General features: G+C 36.4%; 1 protein-coding gene across 1 annotated transcript in view; it reads right to left on the minus strand.

Moving 5' to 3' along the window:
* LOC138712164 (UPAR/Ly6 domain-containing protein CG9338-like) overlaps positions 1–25,923 on the minus strand; it is a 45,239-nt gene extending 19,316 nt beyond the window's left edge. The window contains exon 1 of the mRNA XM_069843647.1: positions 25,764–25,923. Within this exon, the coding sequence (XP_069699748.1) occupies positions 25,764–25,827 (64 nt within the window). The 5' untranslated portion in view covers positions 25,828–25,923. The remainder of the gene's footprint in view (positions 1–25,763) is intronic.
* Positions 25,924–26,558: the final 635 nt, after the last annotated feature.

Genomic DNA, 26,558 nt, shown 5'->3' on the forward strand with positions numbered 1-26,558 from the left:
ATTTTAATGCGAATGGTGTGGCATAAGAAGATGCCGGGATTGAAGACTGTGATCCCAAAACGTGTTAAGTCCATTTTTATGAAAGGACTGAGCTAGTCGGCTAAATAGCCAGTTGGTTAACATTTAGCTGAAGCTGGAAATGAATAAATAATGGAATAGGCAGAATATTTAAAAGATTATCTTTTAAAATTCAGTGAAGGTCAGTTTCTTGATGATGGTTTGAGTTAAAAACAGGTGTGCAAAAGACTTATCTTTTGAAACTCTTTTTGAAATAATTTCCATTTAAAGTCTAACTTTCAATAATTCTAAATAATTTCATCTACCAACATTTAATATTCAGAAATAGCTATTAACAAACATCTCCAACTCGATTAGATAATGCAGTAAGTATACCTGCAAAATTGTTATAATTCAGCTTCAGCTTTTCAAGTGTAATGTTGTCAATTGTTCCAACAGCGTCAGTGTCTACAGCTGGGTATGAACGTGGTTTCAATTGTATGAATGGAATAAACTCTACTACGGAAGCATGCTAATTATGTGAAACAACAAACAATTTAATGATCATTAGCATGAATGGATCATATTATGGATTTATTAATTTGTCCTACAGAATAATCTCTGTAATGTTGACAATTAATATTTGAGGAGAAAAATTCGCTCCGGCGCCGGGGATCGCACCCGGGTCCTTGGTTCTACGTACCAAGAGCTCTGACCACTGAGCTACGCCGAATTCAATCCTCAAATATTAATTGTCAACATTACAGAGATTATTCTGTAGGACAAATTAACAAATCCGTAATATTCTCATAGCTAGCAGTGCATCATGACTGCGGAATCCCGGCCAAATAAGTCACTCAACTGAGTGCGCTCCTAGTATAATGGCAGTTGACACTAGACATATACGGCAACATATATGTCTAACTTGGAGTCAGGCCACAAAGGGAAACACTGAAGGAGGAATATTCGATCCGGTGATGTGGATTGAATTCGGCGTAGCTCAGTGGTCAGAGCACTTGGTACGTAGAACCAAGGACCCGGGTTCGATCCCCGGCGCCGGAGCGAATTTTTCTCCTCAAATATTAAATATTAATAATGAATGGATCAACTGTCAATGCCTTTGACCCAACAGAACATATTCAAAACTGGTTTGTCAATAAATCATGCCGGTCTTTCTAAGACGAAGTAAAATGGGCCTGTAGAATGTTTTGGTGGGCTTCTAAATATTCTGTGCTTAGTTGCAAGAGTGATTTAAGTAATAGTTCCTCAATTTAACCATTTGTTTCCTCAAAAATGTTTCCTTTTCCATTATTTGATTTGTTTTATTTCTTCTTCCTGTGCTTCGTGACAGAACATACATAGGTACTCAGAGTAAAAGAGAAGCCGCTCACCTGAAATAATGAATGTTCAATACAGTTACATTGAGCAAGTAGGTGTAGTCAATTTACCACACCCCATTAAAAAACAGTGACTCAGTTTCCCATACGCATTAAAAAAGGTGGGACGACTCAATTTACCGCTGACTGAGAGAAAGATAAACAACACATTACGGACACAAATTAACTTAGATTTTACAATATTAGAAGAGAAATTGCATGCATTAAGAAAATCTGTAGACATTTTTGTAACAATGACGGAATACAGACTAAAGTGGAAGAAAAACGTGTTAGAAAAATGTTTCTTTTCAACGTTTTCCCCAACCGTAAGGTGAATGTCAGGTAATCTATGACGAATTCTCGGCCTCATCTCGCCAAATACCATTTCACTATAAACAATCCCATGGACGCTAAATAATCTAGTAGTTGATACAGCGTCGTTAAATAACGAAGTAAATAAAAAAAGCTTCGAAAATGTTAATGTCACAGATCACTGGGAAGGTGAAATATTGGAAGGCAAACTAGAATATGGCGTGAATATTTTGACAGCGAGAACTTCACGGGACCGGAACGTGTGGAGGAAACTTAGTGTTTGTTGTTGCTCTTCTTCTTGTTGGTGATGGTGATGGTGGTAGTGGTAGTGGTGAGGATGATGATGATGATGACGATGATGATGATGATGATGATAGGATAAATCACTGTAACTTCAATTAAAATAAGAAGAGAATTTCAAGACTCCTTAAACTTGTGTCTGACACAAATAAGAAATTTGGCTCTGTGCCATATTGGATATTTTATGGTAGGAAATAAAAAAAGAATGGCGTCGCTACAGTCCCAATAAGATAAAAGATTTACTTTATGGAGACAAATTGTCGTATTCGAGTTGTAGGAGGAATTATGCACTTCGCTCATACAACTATGCCGTTGAGAAAAAATACGTCATGATTTACGATATAAACTCTTGCCGTCGATACTACTGAATGTTTTTAATATATTAATATATGATTTGGGAATAGAGTTGGCAGTTGTCCATGCCTGTTGCATTAAGCAGGAACGGAGATACCGGTAGGTTAGCGTGGGGTATGAGATGACTGGGAAGGAAAAAACCGTAAATAAGCAGGAAAAAATCCTCTTACAACCAATTCCTTCAACAGGAATCCCATATGAATCATCCTGCCTCCGTGTCATTGTTTCCGCAGAAGAATGCCGGCGTTATTTTTATAGCACACTAATGAAGTATTTCTTCGTGTCGTAATGGTTGTTTATTCCTGCAGAATTAATATAATTAATCGAATTACAATACAACAATAAAAGATAGCATCGCTATATTCTCAAAATACAACTTTTCATAAAAATTCTTTTTCAGTTTTGAGTAGTTTTGCATATTTTTTATGAGAACAGAGCACGGTGGTATAGTGGTTAAAATGCCCTCATATTCGGATGATCCCGATATCCAGACTTTGGTTTTTCTGATTTACTCTGTATATAGTACAAGTATAGAGAATTATTTAAACATTTCGTATCAAATATACAAAAGTTCATACTGCCGAACAGGTAGAAAAAGAGACTGCCTCTTTTCTCCGTGTTGTTAATGGAATTACAGTTGCGTGTTTTGAAAGCTTCTGTTAAGCGTGAATGAAGCTCTAAATAAATTACTAAGAAGGAATAATTCTCTCTGGTGAGTATATAGATATATTCGAATAGCCACTGTTTGTACTGTAGCAGAATTCTACTGATGAAAGAGCGTGCTTTTACCTTTTTATAACAGGATTATGCGACAGCACATGTGACAGCCGACTAATCTATGAACAAACTTCATAGAGCAATCGAGGATAGAATTATCAATAGGAGTATGCGGTGCCCTTCATTCCCCGAGTTTGTGGCTTTTATCTCAGGGGAACCCAAAGACAACATATACACGAATATATGATTATGTCTCGTGACCAGAATATTGTACGAAATGGAAATATAAGAATTGGAGATTTATCCTTCGAAGAGGAGGAAAATTTTAAATATCTTGGAGCAACAGTAACAAATATAAATTACACTCGGAAGGAAATTAAACGCAGAATAAATATGGGAAATGACTGTTATTATTCGGTTGAGAAGCTTTTGTCATCTAGTCTGCTGTCGAAAAATCTGAAAGTTAGAATTTATAAAACAGTTATATTACCGGTTGTTCTGCATGGTTGTGAAACTTGGACTCTCACTTTGAGAGAGGAACAGAGATTAAGATTGTTTTAGAATAAGGTTCTTAGGAAAATATTTGGGGCTAAGAGGGATGAAGTTACGGGAGAATGGAGAAAGTTACACAACGCAGAATTGCACGCATTGTATTCTTCACCTGACATAATTAGGAACATTAAATCCAGACGTTTAAGATGGGCAGGGCATGTAGCACATATAGGCGAATCCAGAAACGCATATATAGTGTTAGTTGGGAGGCCGGAGGGAAAGAAATCTTTGGGAAGGCCGAGACGTAGATGGGAGGATAATATTAAAATGGATTTGCGGGAGGTGGAATATGATGATAGAGAGTGGATTAATCTTGCACAGTATAGGGACCGATGGCGGGCTTATGTGAGGGCGGCAATGAACCTCCGGGTTCCTTAAAAGCCATTTGTAAATAAGTAGGCCTAATGCACATACTCTTAAAGAAGTGAAAAATAACATTCAGGAAAATATCACCTCCATTTCTCAACGAGAACTGTGATACGTCATTTCTTAAGCAGATGCAAAAAATGTTTGGAACAAGAGAACTGTGTCTCGGCGCAGCGTTGCGATTTCTCTACAATCTATTCACCCAGTACAAGGTAATACAGTTGAAGCGTTACAATTCATTAGACATTTGCTATTTCGGTTCGAAAAGACTTGAAGGTTCTGCCTGTTCTATTCTCGTCCTGGCAAATGTTTCATAACAAAAATCTTTTGTGGAGTTACACGCAACCGTTTTCCTATTCAATTAACCACAATCGAGCCATGTAATATTAATGCGTCCGTGCCTGTCCTAATGGAAGACTGACAGATTTTGAACTACAGGATGATCCCTTTGGGAAATCATAAAAAAGTGCTGCAACATGAGAACTGTTGCTATTTTTTTTAGTAATCTGTAAATACATTCTATACTGCATTCCATAATGTCTGATAGGCGACGTAAACATTGCCGGCAGAGGATGGGAGAAGGATAATTGCTAATCAATCAATGGCAGGCTTATCGTGGAGTTTGGTAGAACGCTTCAGACCACCCAACTTGAAAATAAGCTTGGAATGTGACCTCTGCCAGTCGTTGATTAGCAATTATCCTTCTCCCATTCTCGGCCGGTAATGTTTACGTCGCCTGTCAGACATTATGGAACGCAGTACAGAACAGGGCCGGGCAACTGAAGCATATATGTGCAGTGAGCGCTATAGACTCTAGTGAGTGGCAGCTGAGAGCGCGGTGTTGGCTCTGTTACGTGGTTAGAAGTGGATTCATACATTTGACTGCAGTACGATGACACTTTAAGATTGAACATGACGAGATCCATTGTTCCAAATAATGAAAAAAACTTGTTGAAATGAAAAGAATCGAGGAATCTCCTAAATTAACGGAATACATGTTACTACAATTTCTCAGTTATTTCGAAAATAAGTTACTTAAATAATTGAGGAGAGAATACATATATCTTCCACTAAAATTGGGAATGCATTTTGTATTTTATTGTAAATATTTAGATATGAACATGAAATTATATAGATTGTAAATATTTAGGAAGTAGCAGATATTTAGGTGTATATTTGTATGATATTATTATCATAGGTTAGACTTCTTCAAATAAAAAAAAAAAAAAAAGAAATCTATACATTTCGTGCACACTCAGTTGTTTCAAGAATTTATATCGATCAGGATTAGTAATTTCAGAATCATTACTTTAAAATTGATGATTAATGTCCTGTACAACTAGAAAATGAGATATTTTTACAAACACTTTTTTTAGTTCATTATTGTAAATGTTTAGACGTAACCTACATTTGTCGCATATTCTTAGAAGAAAGAAAACAGATGAAGGATTTTTTCGTACAGAGAAACTAAGATAAATGGAATTAATTTTATCATTGCCATCTTACCTTAAAGAAGAAAAAAAGAATGAAAATAAATCCCTGGCCACGTCGGTTGCCGAACTACGAACCGCTTAGTTTGGAAGCCATGTGCTATCCACTGGCTGCAGATATATAGGCCTAGCCTATATTATCTTATACATGTATACATAATACTGCACGCATTGTATTCTTCACCTAACATAATTAGGAACATTAAATCCAGACGTTTGAGATGGGCAGGGCATGTAGCACCTATGGGCGAATCCAGAAATGCATATAGAGTGTTAGTTGGGAGACCGGAGGAAAAAATACCTTTTGGGAGGCCGAGACATATATGGGAGGATAATATTAAAATGGATTTGAGGGAGGTGGGATATGATGATAGAAAATGGATTAATCTTGCACAGGATAGGGACCGATGACGGGCTTATGTGAGAGCGGCAATGAACCTGCGGGTTCCTTAAAATCCATTTGTAAGTAAGTAAGGTATTCATAATATATAAAATGATGATATTTTATATGCAACTCTCCCGGCTGACTCGTAAATAATAAATATCAGCAAGATTCGTCCTTTGGTATATACGGAAATTCGCTGGATACAGACATACACACGACACATTAAATCCAAATTTTCCGTACCATAGATGCTCAATTTTCGTTGGAATTCCCAATTCGAATTTTTGTATTTTCATAACAGGATACACATACAGTAAAACCTTTAAAGATAAGCTATGCTAAAGGCAAAAATTATACATTCGTTCTGTGAAAAGTTTACGTAACTCATCAGAAAGGAGTGTGGAAAGCTGATGCGACCATGCGAACTAACGTATTCATTAGAACGCAATAGAATCGGCAAATATGCAGACGTTGTAAACACTGCTCTATCATCCATACTGCCTGAGCAAGGTTCTTTTCCTCCAAGCAATTATTAGCCTGTTACTATTATTATAATTCGACAGGCCATAGTGGGGGAAAAACGTTTCAAATGCAGCTGGGGTGATGTCTCTGAAAACTATTATTAAGAACTGGTAAACTGAACGACCTTCACAATTATTCATGATTGATAACCAGAGTCCCTTCAAGCAACTTGCAGGAGCTCACTGCTCTAGTGCCGCTCGGTGCAGATGTGCTTGGAAGGAACTAGAACACAGCCTCAAAGAGAACAATAAACTATGAAATTTGCTACGCGAACACTGTAGTTAGACGCAAGTAGCATGTATAATCACCCAACTTACGTGGAGTAGCTTACCACAAGAGTTATAAGCGAGCTTCCTCTTTCTTAGGAAGCCCTTGCCCTTTATGGGACACAGCGGGCTTATTAATTAATTAATTCGGTCAGTCGAGTTAGCCATATGGTAGCATGTTTGCCTCCAGACTAGCCGGTCTGGGTTCGATTCCCGGCGGGGTCAGAAATTTTCATGTACAATTTCTACCTCGGGACTAGGAGAGATGGTGGTGCGCAACTTATAATCACTAGATTGTGCACGAATATTCCTGGGTTAAATCTCAAATCTCTCCTCAGTGCATATGAGGAGAAGGCATATGTCACTGTTGATAGTGATTCGTCCATCGGACGTTAAGCCTTAAGCCTGGCCGGCCCCCTTGGTGCTATCTGACAGGAGTACGATACGTGCCGACACCGGGTTTTCCCTTCTCCCTTCCTCATCTTTATCATCATCATCACTCATTTCAGGCACTACACTTACACGAACACTTAAGACATATACACTCACCCTGGTACACGACATAACTCTCCACAGATACACATCATGTACAGTGTGGTCCGCCGAAGTGATATACAACTAGAAAATGGGTCACATTCCTGCCATCTATCCGCAATATGTGGAATCCGAATTACGTAAAGTGAAGTGCATAGGCAATGGATGGATACATACATACATACATACATACATACATACATACATACATACATACATACATACATACATACATTACAGAATAACAGATCTACATACGCCTAGAGAGTGACAGAAACGAGACATAATGTGTTATATTGCAAACATACAGGTAGCAAGGCATGTAGTATTACCTTTATTGTAATGGGACATGCCGTTCAACTAATATTAAAAAAAAAAATACATACATACATACATACATACATGATCAGACAGCTGAGCATCTAATCTTCCAGTGTGCCATTCTCGATAAAGAAAGAAGTGTGTTCAGAAACAACCTCCTAAAACTAGGTGGTCACTGGACTAACACATTGAGTGAACTAATACTTAAATATAAGGAACAATATATAGAATTTATTCAATCTGTAAATTTAGAAAAGCTATAACCCCAAAAAGAAGAAGAAGAAAGCAAAGAAAGAAACAGAGTTGTAATTAGTGTATATAGTGTAATAACAACATAACAGAAGTGCAAACAGTAGTCATACTTAGTGAAAATTGTGTAACTATATAATACTTATCTTTTAGTAATACTAGCGATATAGAAGTGTATTAAGTATAAACATAAATGGGAAGTGAACTAACTAATTATGAACCAGACCCAAAGAACAGTGAAGCCATATGTGACATTTATCTAATAGTGATTTAGAATTATATTGAATGATCAACAAGGCACGTAGTATTACTAACCTTGTAATGGAACATGCTGTCCAATTAAAAAAATACATACATGCATTAATTAATTCATTCATTCATTCAACCAGAATCCTGCATTTGATTACCTAAAGCCTCCAAGCGACCCTCAACAGTGTAGGTATGTATGGAGTACAGATCGGTGACACCCGACCTGCTACTCAGTTCAGGTCTGCTGTTCAGTGGATTTGCGAAAACAAAACAAAGCTAGGCGTTTGGAGATCAGATCCCTAATAGAAGAATTCGGTAGCGAACACTTCATTTGGAAAGAACATGTGTTTTATCAGAAAAAGGGATAAATTTTTCATTTGAAACACTTAAAATGTTTATTCATTCATCGTAATGTATAGAAAATCGTAAAGCACGCTCTCATAATTTGCTTTATTTTAAGTTCGTGCTGACATGTATGTTTTTTTTTCATTTAATTCCAATCTTTAATCAAATCTAAAGTATCTAAATGCGTTTTACTTACTGTAAAAATTACGGATAGACAAATTCTGGGCAACATGTAGCCATGGCGACTAAAAACTATTATGTGAGCCGTCAGAGCAGAAGTGGTGTAAGTCAAAAATGGGTAATGAGGGTTAAAGTAAACATTCTGTAAAATACAGCGCAAAGTAGCAATTAATATTCAATTTATTTAAAACTATTAGTAGTCAGTGGATAGGAAGAATGACATAGTAATTGCTACTACATTACTAGTGCATTTTACATTTACTTCCAATATTGTATGTCTCACTTAAGTGAGGAATGCATGGGCTGTAGATGGACTTCTTTTCGTCGTTGACTTGAGTGGCCTGCTGCTGATCTTTTTCGAAACGTATCGTCGGATTTAAAACAGTTAATTTTAAGACTCCGTTGGTTTCGTCGATCGATTGCCACAATGTCCTTTCTTCTTGTTGACCCATCCTATTTTAAGCAATGAACCTCTTCGTACACTTCCCACTGTGCCTTACGAGAGTAGTTGCAATAAAATTTCGAACTCTATTGTGACGTGTATTCTGCAATATTCTCCTTTTGGACAATACCCAACACATGAATAAGGGTTTCGACTTTATGGCAGCCCAGTTGGCGACATAGTTGAAAAAAAAATTTTTAGAAGTTATTCTGTGAAAACATAAATATCTATTTTGCGTTAAATTAAAACATAATTAAAATATTCTCTTTTTAAATTGATACCAAATTTGACATTATATCAGGACTGTCGCTGGACAGTAACCTGAACACAAGTTTCAGTGTCACATTTTTGACATGTAACTCCGTCAGTTAACACAACCATAAAGCACTAATAGCTGCTATAGCGTTAATAACAACGAAAAAAAAATATATATATATTACTGTATTCGACATTTTACTTGCATCTTAAGCTGAAGTATCGTGAGGGTAAGGGAGCTTCATCATCAAGCTTGAGAAAGATTGATTTAGTTATGTTCATAATCATTACAAGAATGACGATGGGACAGATCAATGGACCCAGCAATAGAAAGAAGACGATGAGAAAACATAGGAATATAACTGAGAAAATACTGTAGTTCATTGTTCCTATGGATAGCTGATTACAGCTCTTGCTTTCTTAAGGATTTTGCACGATAGCTGGAATCAGACATTACATTTTTAAATTAACTGGGGAAAGGAACGAATCAAAGAGAACACCTCCCCCTCACAACATTCTATCCAGCAGACGGGACTACGGAATAACCTTTTAGGAAGACAGCCACATCCATACATTCATGAAGATGAATTTTGCAACAGTGTCTGATCTGAAGACGAATAGGGGGTGGAAATACTATCCTACCCCTAACAAATAGCTCTCATATACTGCTAACATGAAGTTGTGCTCAAAGCTATATGGTTTAACTTTATGTATAATTTTTTCACGAATTATGATACGTGCGTATGAATTATTACAGAATGACTTTCTGCAAGATTATTGCATGGACTTCGGCTCAAGTTTAAGGAAAAAATCTTTAAGTAAATCACGATAACTTATTTATGGCGAAGATTATGATAATAATGTGGAAACCATTCGAGCTTCTGCTCGTATTTCTTCCTAGTTTTGTGTATGTTTTGAAATAATATCCTGCGAAGACGTATTTTTATTCTTATCATTCTTTTAGAATGTTATATATGGTTACTAAAACGTCAGAACCCTTCTAAAATCGTTAAAAGTTGACGTAAAATAAGATTTACACGTAAAAAAATATAATCTATACTAATAATAAATCTGTAGCCGAAATTTTTCTGGTAATTTTCGATTTTACAAAAATAATTGGTCCTAACATATACAGTTAACCACCCTGAAACCGAAAATCGCTCTTTTGACATTTTTGTTTGTATGTCTGTCTGTCTGTCTGTATGTTTGTTCCTTTTCACGCGATAATGGCTGAACGGATTTCGATGAAAATTAGAATATAAATTAAGTTCGTTGTAACTTAGATTTTAGGCTATACGGCATTCAAAATACATTATTTAAAAGGGGGTTATAAGGGGGCCTGAATTAAATAAATCGAAATATCTCGCTTATTATTGATTTTTGTGAAAAATGTTACATAACAAAAGTTTCTTTAAAAATGATTTCCGATAAGTTTTATTCCTTGAAAAAGTTTGATAGGACTGATATTTCATGAGATAAATGAGTTTTAAAATTAAAATAACTGACATCTAAGGCCGTGTAATGAATTAAAAAACAAATGACTTCGTCTATAAGGGGCCTTAGACAGCAACAATCGAAAGCTATGAATGATAGCCTACAGATAATGTTTCTGTGTTTGTATGAAGTAATATCAGAAGCTAAATTAACCGATTTGTATAATTAATTATTAATTCACCATTGGAAAGTGTAGTTTCTCTAGATGGACATAATGCTATAATGTTATTACAGTAAATTCTGAGTGAATCGAGGACAGGTAAGATTAAAATAGCTTCTTATGCACAGAAAACTTGATAGGCTATTTTGTACATTCGTTTCCTGTACTTCTTAAAATAATTTTTATGACCAAACGAGTGGTCTCTGGATCAAAATGATCGCATTTTAATTATGCAAATACAATTTAAATTAAGTAACATAATAAACGATTTATCCTTATATCAAACACGAATGTTCCCTGGATCAAATGTCCTATTTTAATTATGTAATTACTTTATATTTATTTCTAACCGGTGCAGCAGAGCGCACGGGTACTGCTAGTAAAATAATATAATATAATATAATATAATATAATATAATATAATATAATATAATATAATATAATATAATATAATATAATATGTAATATATATAATTTAAGTTATTTGAAGGGTTCAGAACCATACTGGGCTAAGCGCCATTTACTGAATGCGTAGAAAACAAGGGTTAAAATTAAGTTATTAGCATAATTCAATGGAAACCTATAACAAGTAAAATAAAATATACACATTAAATCCAAATGATATCAATCTTCATTAAACTATGGTTGCATGTAATAAAAATTAAGAAACTTGTTAAAGGAATTGTCATTGCACCAAATGGTGTCTCTGGACCAAAATGATCGCATTTTAATTATTTGGATCCAATTTAAATTAAGTAACATATTAAACGATTTATCCTTCTATCAAACACGAATGTTCCCTGGATCAAATGTCCTATTTTAATTATGTAATTACTTTATATATTTCTATCGGGTGCAGCGGAGCGCACGGGTACGGCTAGTTAATTTATAAATGGACTGGGCTAATCTTTGCGCTTTTTGTTTTCAGTTGTTTCTGATAGGTTTCTTTGGCAATATATATTTTGAAGCGTAAAAATCATTCAAGCTGTTTTTATGTGCGTTATTCCTCTTTTTGGGAAATTTGTTCTTAAAATATTATAATGGTTACGTATTTACAGAGAAAAATTAATATTATTCGGCGTTTATTCTGAATTGAATAGAGAAACTCCCAACCATCTGAAATTTTAAACTCTTGTGATGTAAACTCTGTACAGAGCCTCTTCTAATAAAATCACAATTTTGTGAAACGAATTAAGTACGATATATAATTGAAGTTCCCTACTGTACACAAACAATCGTTTTACGTAAAAAAGCAGTTTACTTATTTTAAATAACAGGCAATCGTGAGTAAATTTTAATTTTTATATAATATCACAATAAACCTAATTATTTTTCGAATGAATTTTTTTTGCAAACATTCTTTTCAAAATTTAAGCAATTATTATACTAATCTCTCTTTTAAATTGCCCTTCTGAATAATATATTGTGCATTGATATTATCTAAATAGTTTTTATATTAAGATACATGGGCCTATAGTATTTCAGTTTTTATCAGAGCAAATAATTTGATGCTGCAAATAATCCGTAAAAAGAGGTTTTGGGTAAACCGTCTGTCTGTAATTTTTACTTTCACGGTCCGTCGAAGTGGTGTGCAACTTGAAAATGGGTCACAGACCTGCCATCTACCCGAATCACTCAAGTGAAAAGTGAGTAGACATTGGACACATACAAGCATGCATACATACATACATACATATATACATACATACATACATACATACATACATACATCCATACGTACACAGATACATACATACATACATTAGAAAAGCTATAACCCCAAAAAGAAGAAGAAAGCAAAGAAAGAAACAGTTGTAAATAGTGTATACAGTGTAATAAGAACACAACTGAAGTGCAAACAGTAGTCATAGTGAAAATTGTGTAACTATATAATACTTATCTCTTAGTAATACTAGCGATATAGAAGTGTATTAAGTATAAACATAAATGGGAAGTGAACTAGCTAATTATGAACCAGACCCAAAGAACAGTGAAGCCATATGTGACATTTATCTAATAGTGATTATCCAATAGTAATTTATAATTGTATTAAATGATCAACAAGGCATGTAATATTACTAACCTTGTAATGGAACATGCTGTCCAATAAAAAAAAATACATACATACATACATACATACATACATACATACATACATACATACATACATACATACATACATACATACATTATTTTTCCTAAAATACGCCTTTTTTCCTGATGATATCTACAAGAAGATTTTCGAAGTGCCGTTTGTCTATGCATATATTTCTCATAAATAGCCTCATTTTACGAATTTTTTTTAATTTGAATATTTACGGGTTAATTCAACCGAAAAGAATGAAAGTCCTGTATTTCTTGGCCTTTGAACAAGTTAGTAGCAGTACTATTTTATCAGCTGCAAACGTTATGCAGCATCGAAATTCAGTGGTGTAAGAAAATTATATACAAATGCCTGCAGCCCTCTATCAAGGACAGCGTTCTTTTACGTGCCGCAAATCTACGGCAGGATCGACAGCTTTACTTCCCTCCTGGACAAAGGCATGCTAAGGATTTTATACCCTATAAAACCTATCGCCCTCGGCCAGCTTTGAACCGGCGAACCCCGGACCCAGCGGCCAGCATTGTAACCACCAAAATCGCCACTATGTTAGAATACGAACTTTATGTTCAGTGGAAAATACGATAAGCAGTAGTATGTTACCGAGCACTATTACGAGCAGAGAGAGACATCTGGCCTAAAGTAATGAAAGTTGAGCGAGGAAATGGCCATCAATAATGTTTTCCTCGCCCTCCTGTGAATTATAGCACAATAACACGCATATGAGTGTGTTTAACCAGTGTTAATATCACGTAATAGCTTTATTTGCGCATTAATCCCAGCTTCCTACTCTCGATGGTACGGTAGCTTTTACACCTTCCGCCAATCATATGATTGTTTTTCTATTCTATTTTGTGAATAATTATTGATGAGAAGCTCGAGTGTTTCCAGGAAAACTAATACCATCCAGTAAACCTGTCCACGATTTGAACACCTTTTTTCGTTTATTTGATGACTGTGTATCAACTAAATATCAAAGACAATTTTCCTGGTATGAAGGTTGCAAAAAGCGATTATATGTGATTTAAAACATAAATGGATTTCAAATAGTGTCGCAATACATTTATTTTTGTGTTTGCGTAATGGGAAACTTGCTGAAATCGTTTCTGGAAACTTGGATTTTTATGATTTCAATATTTTGTATTTGATATCAACATTTACATCCATGTAATGTAGACCTCACAGTTTTGTATCCGGTGCCACAATTACATTCATTACAGATATAGCTACCTTTTATAGACGCTCTTATAATTTAACTTTCGACCCCATTTAAATTGATCAGTATTTCCACCTTTAAAACCTAACAACTTAATTTAGATCATTCAAAATTGACACGTTTACGACTCTGTTCTTGATTTTCAGTTCAATTATATCGAACACACACTGTTTCTAATAATACTTGTTACTAAAACATACTACACCATTGCCCAATATGTTCGTTATTATGTCTGATTCTTGAGTATTTTATATAGGAAATTCTTGTATTACTTAATTTCCCTTAATCCAAATGATAGTATCTGTTTAAAGCTCTTGGTTCGTAATTAATGTTCAGAGCTTAGGTCGTGTCGTCACGCGAACGGGCAATGGTTGACAAACTAAAATTTAGGTCTAATTTGGTTCTGACGTGATGTTAGCCACTACTGAGTTCAGAATTCCTCCGTATGAGTTATTCTTGTGATCCATTATGTATTTATTATTTACACAGCACCGAAAATTATAGTGTTTTTTGTTTGTTTCAATTGTATTTCACGCATAAAGTTTAAGAAAGCTTTAGAACTACTTAAGAGGTTATCTTGGCTTGGCTTTTATGTGGGCTGAACCCGGGATGGTCCGTACACTTAGACACGATTTAGCCAATTGTGCGCCCTGTTAATGCGATGATTGCCCAAGTCCGACAGATGGCCTGGGTGGTATTCGTGAATCTGATGCTGACAGGTGGGTCATCCTGCCTCAGCCCCTGATAGAGCCAGGACCGGCTTCATATATGAGTATGCCTGATGAGCCCCAGGGGTCCGGCCGGAGCCCCAAATCCTTCCTGTATCAGCATTGCAAACCCGTACTACCCCCAACATTTCACCCCAGCCTATTTTTACTCTTGTGTATGATAGATAAAATGTCGGCCTGGGTAGCGTAGTCGGTACAGCGCTGGTCTTCTGTGCTCGAGGTTGCGGGTTCGATCCCGGCCCAGGTCGATGGCATTTAAGTGTGCTTAAATGCGACAGGCTCATGTCAGTAGGTTTACTGGCGTGTAAAAGAACTCCTGCGGGACAAAATTCCATAACCACTCGGACGGACAGTATTTATAATTTGTATATATACTCGTATATTTACTTGGTTATTTAACGACGCTGTATCAAATACTGGGTTATTTATCGTCGATGGAATTGGTGAAAGCTAGATGGTAGTTGACGAGATAAGGCAGAGGATTCGCCATAGATTACATGACATGCCCCTTACGATTGGGAAGAGACTCGAAAAAATCCAACCAGGTAATCAGCCTAAGCGGTAATCGAACCCACGCCTGAGTGCAACTCCGGATCAGTAGGCAAACGCGCTACCGCTTAAGCTACGCCGGTGGCCTATATTTATATAAAAGTTAAACTTTACTTGATGTAAACATTGCAATTTAAATTGGACATACTTCTCAAAATACATCTGATCCAGAGCTAAGCTCGGACGCGAGTTCGATTTCCGCTTGGGCTGATTACCTGGTTGGGTTTTTCCGAGGTTTTCCCCAAGCATAAGGCAAATGTCAGGTAATCTATGGCGAATCCTCGGCCTCATCTCGCCAAATATCATCTCGCTAACACCAATTCCATCGACGCCAAATAACCTCGTATTTGATAGAGCGTCGTTAAATAACCAATTAAAAACCGACAGACAAAGAATAAATTCAAAGGGACAGGTGAAGTAACATGATCGAAAGTTGAAGGACATATCTCTAATTCTGTTTGAGATATCTAAAAAAATTGTTTCATTACAAGGAAGAAAAGATTCTATAAAGAAAATAATAAATCGAAAAATGTCATTTCTTTTACCCATAAAGGTGTACCTGCAGTGGTGACAGATTTGAAGTGAAGATAACATTCACTTCAATATTGAAATTTATTGAAGTAATATTAATACATTTAGCCTATGCGGAATGAAGCTTTCCAGAAATCTATCAATTCTTTTTCTAATATCCCACCTGCGAACCACCGGCTGCATGAAAACATGATAGCCTCTTGGGATGTGAACGCCCAGCAACATATTGGCCTGGCTGCGCAAGAGATCTATTAAAGCCTTCTCCTGAGCCATGTTACATAACGACCCATTATCGTAATGAGATTAGTTGGCGGAACGATATTGCTTATTAAAGACTTCAGTTTGGGGTCATATCTGGAGGAGCAGAATAATACATCAGCAGCAATGAAATTCGTTAGAGCTAGAAATGAAGCTTTTAAAATATAAAGGAAGGAGCTGAGGTTGCGTCGGTAAGTTTATAAACAAAATAAGACCCAGAAGTTTCAAATTTTCATTACAAAGGACATATTATTTCTTAAAATATCAATAAGGACATTAGAAATATGTTAAATAATGTCAATCAAAGATGAGATTTTTAAGACATGCGGCAGGTTATAGATTCATAGATAAAAAAAAATAAGGAGAATATTAGAAAGAAGATGGGAATACAGAGTCTGAGCGAAACTTTTATAAAATACAGATAATAATGGCAAGATCATATAAACAGAATAGATGAAGTTCGTACAACACAATATACAAGTATAAACCTTTTGGTAGAAGAAAAGTTGGCAGACCGCGAATGAGGTGGTCAGATCAGTTTTCTTGAAGAAAAAATGATAGTCACGGTGATGATGATGATGATGATGATGATAATGATGATGATGAAATGTCATCAAAACGCGGAAATATTCACAGAACTTAGATATGAGAAGTTACAGTTTTGTAAATGTATAGTGGCATGTGTTTCACTTTTTAGCTCTCATGATTGGAGCTCCAGCCGAAGAACATTAATAGGATCTAGTCAACCAAATTAAGTATTATATATCAGTAGAATCCTGCGTTTGGTTACTTTGAATATAAGTTAGATGTATCTATATCATACTAGCTTGACGTTCTAGAGTTGACCACTCCCGAAGTCTTGATCGCTTGATTCATTCACAAGCCTTCAACGACGTCGTAGGCAATATTATCGGGCTTATCGGCTTTGCGGGCGCTGTTAGTCTTGATTTCTCGGTCGTCGTTCAACTCTAGGCAGTAGGTAGCATCTTGTTACATGCATGTCAGGTACATGATGGCAATTTTGTATAAATGTAAGGTATAAATTTACAAACACACACCTGTGTGTTTCTGGAATTTTTGCCCATAGAAAGCATCACACAGAATTTGTATTAATTTATTTCTTTAGGAATGGTTCTATTTAAAACATACGAATAGATATAAACTGGGGATTTATTAGTTCACCTATGCTGAAAACACATATTTGTGTACAACAATAAGAAATTATCAGGAAACATTGAGCATAAATTGAAACAACATCCACAGTTTTTTGTCCTTACTGCTAAATTACTGAAAATGGACTTAACTCGTTTTGAGAGAAAGCTCTTCAATTGTCTTCTTATACTCATCTACACGCCAAACTAATTAATTTACGTTTATACTTGTATTTTGACATTGTTTTCTCATAGTAAAAGAATTTAAACTCGAGATGGGCGTCAGAATATTCAGCTCTCTGCCCAGTAGCAGTGCTCTTTACCCGGCAGACGAGATCTTGCAACGGTGGAACACATCGTAAAAAATGCGATAAAATTGGCTCAACTTGTAAAGACCAAAATTAGTCCAGCATCTTAACACAAAAAAGTGATTTCGATTCATATGAAAGTAAGATGATTTTGTTTACCTTAGGATGTGTACCAATTATTAATGAAATCAGACACAAAAAACTGATATCGATTCACAATTAAAGTAATATGATTTTTTTTTTAACTTTTGTATGGGTACCGATCAGTGACATAAGACAAAAACTGAGGCCGGTTCATATGAAAGGAAGATGATTTTTTTACTATGAGATGCATAACAATCATTGATATCAGACACAAAAATTGAGATCGACTTATATGAAAGTATTATGATTTTGTTTAACTTCGGATACGTACCGATCAATGACATCAGACAAAAACTGAGGTTGATTCATATAAAAGGAAGATGATTTTGTTTAATTTTGGATGCGTAGAGATCAATGGGATTAGACAAAAACTGAGATCGATTCATATAAAACGAAGATGATTTTGTTTATCTTGAGATGCACGCCAATCAGTGATATCAGAAAAAACTGAGGTCGATTCATATAAAAAGAAGACGATTTTATTTACCTTGTGTTGGCTACCAATAATTGACATCAGACACAAAAATTGAGGATTCATATAAAATGAAGATGATTTTGTTTACCTTGGGATTACTGATTAAAAAATTGAGGTCTGATTGTACGGAAGTAAGATTATTTTGTTTACCTTGAGATGCGCACCAATCATTGACATCAAACATAAAAACTGAGGTCGATTCATATGAACATATGATGATTTTGTTTACCTTGGAATTCGTACAGATCAGTGACTTCAGACTCAAATAATGAGACCATTGATATGAAAGTAAGATAGTTTTGTTTGCCTTGGGATGCGTACTGATCAATAATATCAGGCACAAAATTTGATGTAATTGATATGAAATAAGATTGTTTTGTTCATCTAGGATGTGTATCCATCATAACATGTCACAAATATTGAAAGTAAAATGGTTTTGTTTAACGTATCTAGAACGAATTTATATCTTCGTGTTAAATTTTAGCATTTTAAAATGATTTTAGAATCATTTTGGCAATTTTGAGCTCTTCAGTAAACGGCCCTGTTCATTATAACTACGCTGCTGATGATGGTACAATTTTTCAGTGGCAATAATGTTGGAAATCTGCAGTGCCTAAATTTTAACATACATTTTTGTAACATTTTACAACTATCTTTATATTTCGCATTTGAGAGAATGGCGAGTTTGCTCATGTAATTATAACTAAACTTCGCACTTAGCCGTATACTAAATCGCGAAGCAAAGAATAGCTGGCATGAGTTCAGACACTTTTCAATAGACAGCGTTAATAATAATTCAGTCTCTAACTTCAGTTCGTACACCTGTCGATTTCTCTTTATTGAACGCTTCTTACGGACGAGCCGAGAATGAAGGAATAAAAATAGAAGAAGTAAAATATTGTTAATATTCTTTCTGGCTTTTTTTCTCATGGTTGATTAAGAGCAGACCCATGACGTCACTGACCCCGTTTATCACTCCTACGCAGAGATTTTAATTCTTTCGTACTGTACAGTCTAGCCCCCTACTGTCTACTGCTATTGTGCCCATCATCTCTCAAGCTATGGTCCGCTAACCAGCAATGGTTCTCCAGGCGTAGCTTGATGAGCCACAGTGTAAACTATTACGTTGTATAGACATAATTTTTATTATTACATTATTAAATTTTATTTTAAAATGGTCGAAGGATAACGAAGCACAATTCTTTACAATCACTGTCGTAAATTGAATATTAACAAGTAGAGATCAAATACAGAATTCGGCAGCTGAAACTGACGAATTTCAGCATGCTATTCTGAAGTGACTATAAGGTTTAGAAATATCAAAATAACATATAAAATGGCTTGAAAAATGCAATTTATTGGTATGTTATTATTTTTTATTGACACATTTTAAGTGATCCGCTCGGTATCTTATGGTTTGTTGCAATCTTACCCGGAAATTGTTCATGACACGTTGATTCTGACAAGTTGGAAAGAACTATAAAATGAAATGAGAGCAGCTACAATTTTAGGGCCCTATTCATAGACATTCTTAGCGCGGGCTTTCGGTGGATGATCAGCGAACTAACGTTTTTCGTATTCATAAACCAGTGTTAGCGATATGATATGATATGAATCCTGTTTAGCACGCTCGTAGCGCGGGCTAGCGAAATGTCTATGAATAGCAGCCTTATTGTCTAGGCACAGTATGAACGGCCAATACACAGACTGTATGGTGTGCTGTTTCAGCTAGAATAATCGTTGGTATCTACTTTTTCTCAAGATGAAAATGAGAGAGTCATTACAGTGAATAGTGAAAGGTATCGGTAAATGTTACACACATTCAGAGACGCATTAAACAGGGATAACATTTGGTTTAAACAAGACGAGCTACGAGTCAACGGCGTGACTCAGTCGGCTATGGCGCTTACCTGCCGATTCGGAGTTGCGCTAGGGCAAGGGTTCGATTCCCCAATTCCCGCTTGGGCTGATTACCTGGTTGGTTTTCTTCCGAGGTTTTCCCCAACCATAAGGCGAATATAAGGTAATCTATGGCGAATCCTAGGCTTCATCTAGCAAAATACCATCTCGCTATCACCAATATCATCGACGCTAATAACCTAGTAGTTGATACAGCGTCGTTAAATAATGACTAAGACGGCTACGACCGATACTGCCAGAAATACACAGCGGTTATTGAGAAATATTTTCCGTAGACGCTTAATTTCTTGGTTTGGCGATATCAACTGGCCGGATCGATCTCCAGACCTTACAGCTGCCGATTTTTTTTCTGTGGGGATTACCTCAAAGAAATGTTGTTTCAACCAGATCACACTGCTTCCAGAATATGGAGAATAGGATGCAGGCAGAAGTCCAAGAAATCATTTAAATTCAGGTTTAGTGCAACGTGTAATGAACAATTTCCGGGTAAGATTGCAACAAACCATAAGATACTGAGGAGATCACTTCAAATGTTCACTAAAAAAATAGTAACGTGCCAATAAATTGTATTGTTCAAGCCATATGATGTATTATTTTGATATTTATAAACTTTGTAGTCACTTTAGAAGAGCATATTGAAATTCGTTGAACCAACTAACGGACCCTGTAGAAAGTACCTAAGTTTCTATTCCAAGGAGGAAATTGTGTAACATTGTACGTTACATGCTTTATATAAGCCAAATTCCTAATACTTGTAGAAACGTAGGGTAAAATTGCCTAATTCCGTGATACTCCTACTTCCGTGATACGTTTTTTTCACTGAATGTCATGGGGTTGGGTATCTTGCTAAGAAGTTCACCGATGTCTCAAAGTATGCGAAAGATGTAATCTGGTAGGCCTACTATGGTCGAACGGCAAAGCTTTGACTGACATTTAATTAAAAAAAACTACCACGGGATTAGGGGTATCACGGAAATAGGCAACTTTACCCTACATGAAAACATGTTTTTAGCATTGTTAAACATTTGGAAATATGATGTTGCACATTGTCAGTGTGCTTGGCAACGAAATAAAATATTCTGTTTTATATTTTTGTAAAATATGCTTTTTAACGTAAAGAAAACTTCGAATTGAGACATTAAAGAGAGTGATGGCCTCGCTATTCATTATACTACTAACACTAATATTCAACTGGTTGTTTGTTTGTTGCCACTGGCGTTGCTCAAGCGGTAGCGTGTTTGCCAGCTGATGTGGAGTTGCGCCCGGGCGTGGGTTCGATTCCCGCTTGGGCTGATTACCTGGTTGGACTATTTTCCGAGATTTCCCCAACCATAAGACGAATGTCAGGTAATCTATGGCGAATCTTCCGTCTCATCTCTCCAAACGTCGACCTGGTTGGCGAGTTGGTATAGCGCTGGCCTTCTATGTCCAAGGTTGCGGGTTCGATCCCGGGCCAGGTCGATGGCATTTAAGTGTGCTTAAATGCGACAGGCTCATGCCAGTACGTTTACTGGCATGTAAAAGAACTCCTGCGGGACAAAATTCCGGTACATCCGACGACGCTGATATAACCTCTGCAGTTGCGAGCGTCGTTAAATAAAATATAACATTTAAAAACATCTCTCCAAACACCATTTCGCTCTTACCAATTCCATCGACGCTAAATAACCCACTAGTTGATGAAGCGTCATTAAATAACCAAGTAAATAAAGAGATGGTTGTTTGTGTATAAATTGTGTGCTAAGTAAATCGTTTTTGATACGAACGTAAACGATAGAATAAATAATAGTATATTACGGGTCAAAGTTGGGAAGTGTTTTTACAAAGTCGAGGAAATGTTTACGGAGAAAGTTTTCAATTTCCGAGATTTTGTAATGCACTTCACAAACGTGTTGTATAGTCAACTTTCCGAAGACAGGCACAAGTGATACCAACAAGGCACCACTTATGAGGCAACAGGCCAGGAGAAAAGGGGTAGCGTGGCCAGTTCTTTCCCCCTCCATTGCATACATCGGCGACTAGTTACATAGGCCTATTACACTAGTCAGACTTCAGATGCATAGGCTACAAACAATTATTGTTCTTCCTCTGACACATATCGTCAGGTGAGATGTACTGTCTGATATAATAGATGTAGCCTACATATCAGCCAGAACCTCAATCAGAGTATGTCACAAACGTGTATTGTACAGTATTTTTTGCACGATAGTATATTTTGAAAATAATAGATACTTCAAAAAAATCTTAATATACAGTACGTATGTTACACTATGAACAGCTGACTGTTGTTAACAGTCTGGTCAACGTACAAACTTCACCAGAACTTCAATGTGAAGGAGTAAAAATGATTCAGGTACTTGTAATATTTCGTGTTGAATTGGGTTTTTTATTTCTTTTTGTTAAGTGAAGTCTGAATTGTTTAAATAAAGTTCAGTACATTTCAAATGCAGTGATTTGTTTCGTATAATGTATATTAATTAATGTGCCCAGGGATAACACTGCCTTTTGCGTATGAATTTTACATGCGTTGTAGCATTCATAGAAGGCAGTGGTTTTCATTACAACACTAGAGCAGTTATTTGTAATGTTTCAACCGACTTATCTAGGTTGGCAACTATGAATTTAGGATAAGTACGAATGTAAATGAAATTACGAGTATATGGCGAAATAATAGAGAGTTTTAGCACTTCGCCCGTCTGCAATTCGTTAATGCTATCGTGACGTCATTAATCGCTGAGCCAATCAAAATCGAGATCCATAACTTTTGCTATTGTAATAAGCGGAGCGGCTATTCAAAAGCAGACAATGCGAACCGTTAAAGTGAAATGATGGTTTCACGTTTGAGTTTTAATATTACCCCTGATCACGTATCAGATAGGCCATTCCCACGTTATGAAATGGCAACATAAAAAGAGAACAACCATTAGTGCCTCCACTGTCCACAGGCATTTTTCGGTAACAACCGTTATGAATGTTATGAAAGTGAACCTACTATTCCACAATCATTACATATTCATGCTATTTTTGTAGTACTGCAGGGATTAATGCAATAAATACCAACATATAAAATTGACAAAGTGATTATATTTATTCAAAATTATACCAAAATTACTTCAGTAATAATTGTTATTTGAAAACTGCACAATTTTACATTCACTTAAATGAGTAAATTGTTAACAGTGGGCATAAAACCACAACAAAAGTGACAGCCAGTTTAATAACCTTATCACATAGTACAGTCCTTCAGAACTGTAGCTCTTGAGAGCGACTACTTTCCTTCTAGTTACGCTCGGCTGCATCAACATTCATTCTCGGGGCGGAAGTCGATCGTCCCCAATAGAAGTGGAGTGAGGCTGACGTCATAGTTCCCCTACTTTGCGAGTTCTGCAGGCCTGACATAGTATCATGGCCCATTTAAATAAAGTTAAGTTTTCATTTTCATGCCAGCTCTCTGTAAGTGCAAATAACGAATCCGTCGAGAAATTGGTAACTCACCAGCCACCCTGGCTCTTATCTCGCGAATAATGCTATATTAATATATTTCAAGGAGAAAGTCGACCGCTGTTGAATTAACAAATTCATTCTGCTATACACATCTGATTTTATACTGACATCAATTTATTTTTACACTTCCTTCCCTCAAAATAACTAAATCGTTTAAGATAAAATTGACAAAGGATTTAAAAAGAAATCCCAATGATTGTGTGAAACGTCTACTAGAACTAAAATACGTAAAGGTTAATTTTTGGTCCTACAGAATATATCTATTATGGTAACAATGATTATTAGAGGAGAAAAATTCGCTCCAGCTCCGGAGATCGAACACGTACCAAGCGCTCTAACCTCTGATCTACGCCGAAGTTCAATCCACACCACCAGTTCGAATCCCCCTCCTCTAGTGTTTTTCTCTTTGTGGCCTGACTCCAAGTTCGACATATATGTTGACATATATTAAGTCAACTGCCATTATACAGGTGCGCACTCAATTGAGTGACTTGATGGCCGGGATTCCATAGTAATATCCACTGTTGGACGAAGGAACTACGTAAAGATTAATTTTTGGTCCTACAGAATATACATGTTATGGTAACAATGATTATTAGAGGAGAAAAATTCGAACCCGGGTCCTTGGTTCTACGTACCAAGTGCTCTAATCACTGAGCTAATCACATAGAACCAAGAACCCGGGTTTGATCCCCGGCGATGGAGCGAATTTATCTCCTCTAATAATCATGGAATTAAAATAATAAAATATAATATGTAATTTCTTTAACACTGTAGTGTATTGCATTTGATAATCATGTACACACAAGCCCACAAACCCAATATGTCCATGACTACTTTGTGGAAAACCTCAAGGCAAATTAAATTGAGACTAATTGCGTGGAAAACCACAAGTCACGAAGTTCATCTTACACTTCTGCTTTCATACTACGAATGACGTGTGACTAAAACTTCATGTTAAAACGTTATAAATTTTTATCACTTGTACCTCGAACATAGACGTTTCACATCGAAATAACTAATCAGCTTCGATTTTATCATGCAATTACAACATGATTTCAAACAATGTGAAACTTCGATCCCGCTACACACCACACAAAAGAGAGAGAGAGAGAGAAAAAAGAGCTTCAGTCATTGTAAATAACCTCAAAATTGTAACACACAACTCTAGAGACAAGATATGGTCACTAGGAAAGTTTTAAACCCACACAATGCGTCCCAAATATCTTGGTTTCTTATATATCCGAAAGATGATTTTCTCCGACATTTTCACACGTAATCATCTCGTAACCCAGTGGTACCACCATGACGTTGCACAACGCAGGAAAGCGCTTCTTTCTTCGGTCCAGGATAAATCTATTTGTGTAGGCTACTTATCTATCAAAAAGCGTACATGCAAGGTATATGAAGGGCCCGAACAAATCAAACCCAATCCTCGACTTTAAGAAAACTTCCCTATTTATTTTTCCATATTATATATGTATATTTGTAAAGTTGTACCATCTTTGAGTTTAATTCCATAATGAAATAATGTAACACAAATCATATGTCAGTATGTGGTGCGTAGCGAGATCGAAGTTTCAACAAGAATTGTACTCCATCAGTCCTATCCAAGTATCTTTAGGGTTACGTATACCATGGTTGAGAAATATTCTTCTATAGAATGTAAGAGGAATCGAACCTTAGTCTGTAGTCCGTTGTCGTTGAAGACAAATAAGTGTTTCAGTGTTAAGAATATGTCAACAAATGGAATTGTTAATTTGGATGTTACAACCGCCGTAAACCGTATGGAATTTTAGGTTTTTCTAATCCTGTCCACTTTGAAAAAAAAGAAATAATTAGCATTAGTGGAAGGAGTCTGGGGCAGGGAATTGATGTATTCAGAAAAAAATATGTCCCATGACAATTTAACCCACCAACATTTTTCAATGAATCTCGAAGTGTCAATCATTAGGAACGTTACCCTACGAAGTTCATAAATAGTCGCACGATTCCGTTGGTAACTCGCTCACCTGTTCGGATGCTGACGGCCAGGAGGGTGAACTCCAGTATGAGAGCAACACAGTAGCGCCGCATCCTCGCTCCGTGGAACACAACAATGACTAAGCTAAGGGAGGTCCTTGCTGTAGCTGCAGTGTTGGCGGAGTGCGGGATCGCTTGGAACTCCCCTCCCCATTCAATGATTCAGCGCGAGAGTGCTCGTCGGTCTGACCTATCCAAGTAGGGTAGCGTCGCAGGCGCACCAACCACAGCGCCGAAAACTACTAAAATACACATCACTTAAGACCAAATTTTACTAGCAATATATTGTGACAAAAGTCATTCATGCACATAGTGGCAAAAGAGCAATCGCTTGAATGAGTTTTTGAAGAATGAGGCGTTAGCTGGGTGTAATTACACGACAGCGATAATAATGCACATCTCACTAGGTCCATGACGTATTTTGTCCACGATAGTTTAATGTTATTTTTTACATAAAAATATCATTCAATGTGGGCTAGACCATAGAACTCATATATCAGAGTAACCTATTGATTGCAATGACAATCCAATCAATATATGATAATAGTAGTCCACACCTGTGGAGTAACGGTCAGCGCGTCTGGCCGCGAAAGTAGGTGGCCCGGGTTCGATTCCCGGTCGGGGCAAGTTACCTGGTTGAGGTTTTTTCCGGGGTTTTTCCTCAACCCAATATGAGCAAATGCTGGGTAACTTTCGGTGCTGGACCCCGGACTCATTTCACTGGCATTATCACCTTCATCTCATTCAGACGCTAAATAACCAAAGATGTTGATAAAGCGTCGTAA

This window comes from Periplaneta americana, chromosome 13 (assembly GCF_040183065.1).
Source record: "Periplaneta americana isolate PAMFEO1 chromosome 13, P.americana_PAMFEO1_priV1, whole genome shotgun sequence".
Taxonomy (NCBI): Eukaryota; Metazoa; Arthropoda; class Insecta; order Blattodea; family Blattidae; genus Periplaneta; species Periplaneta americana.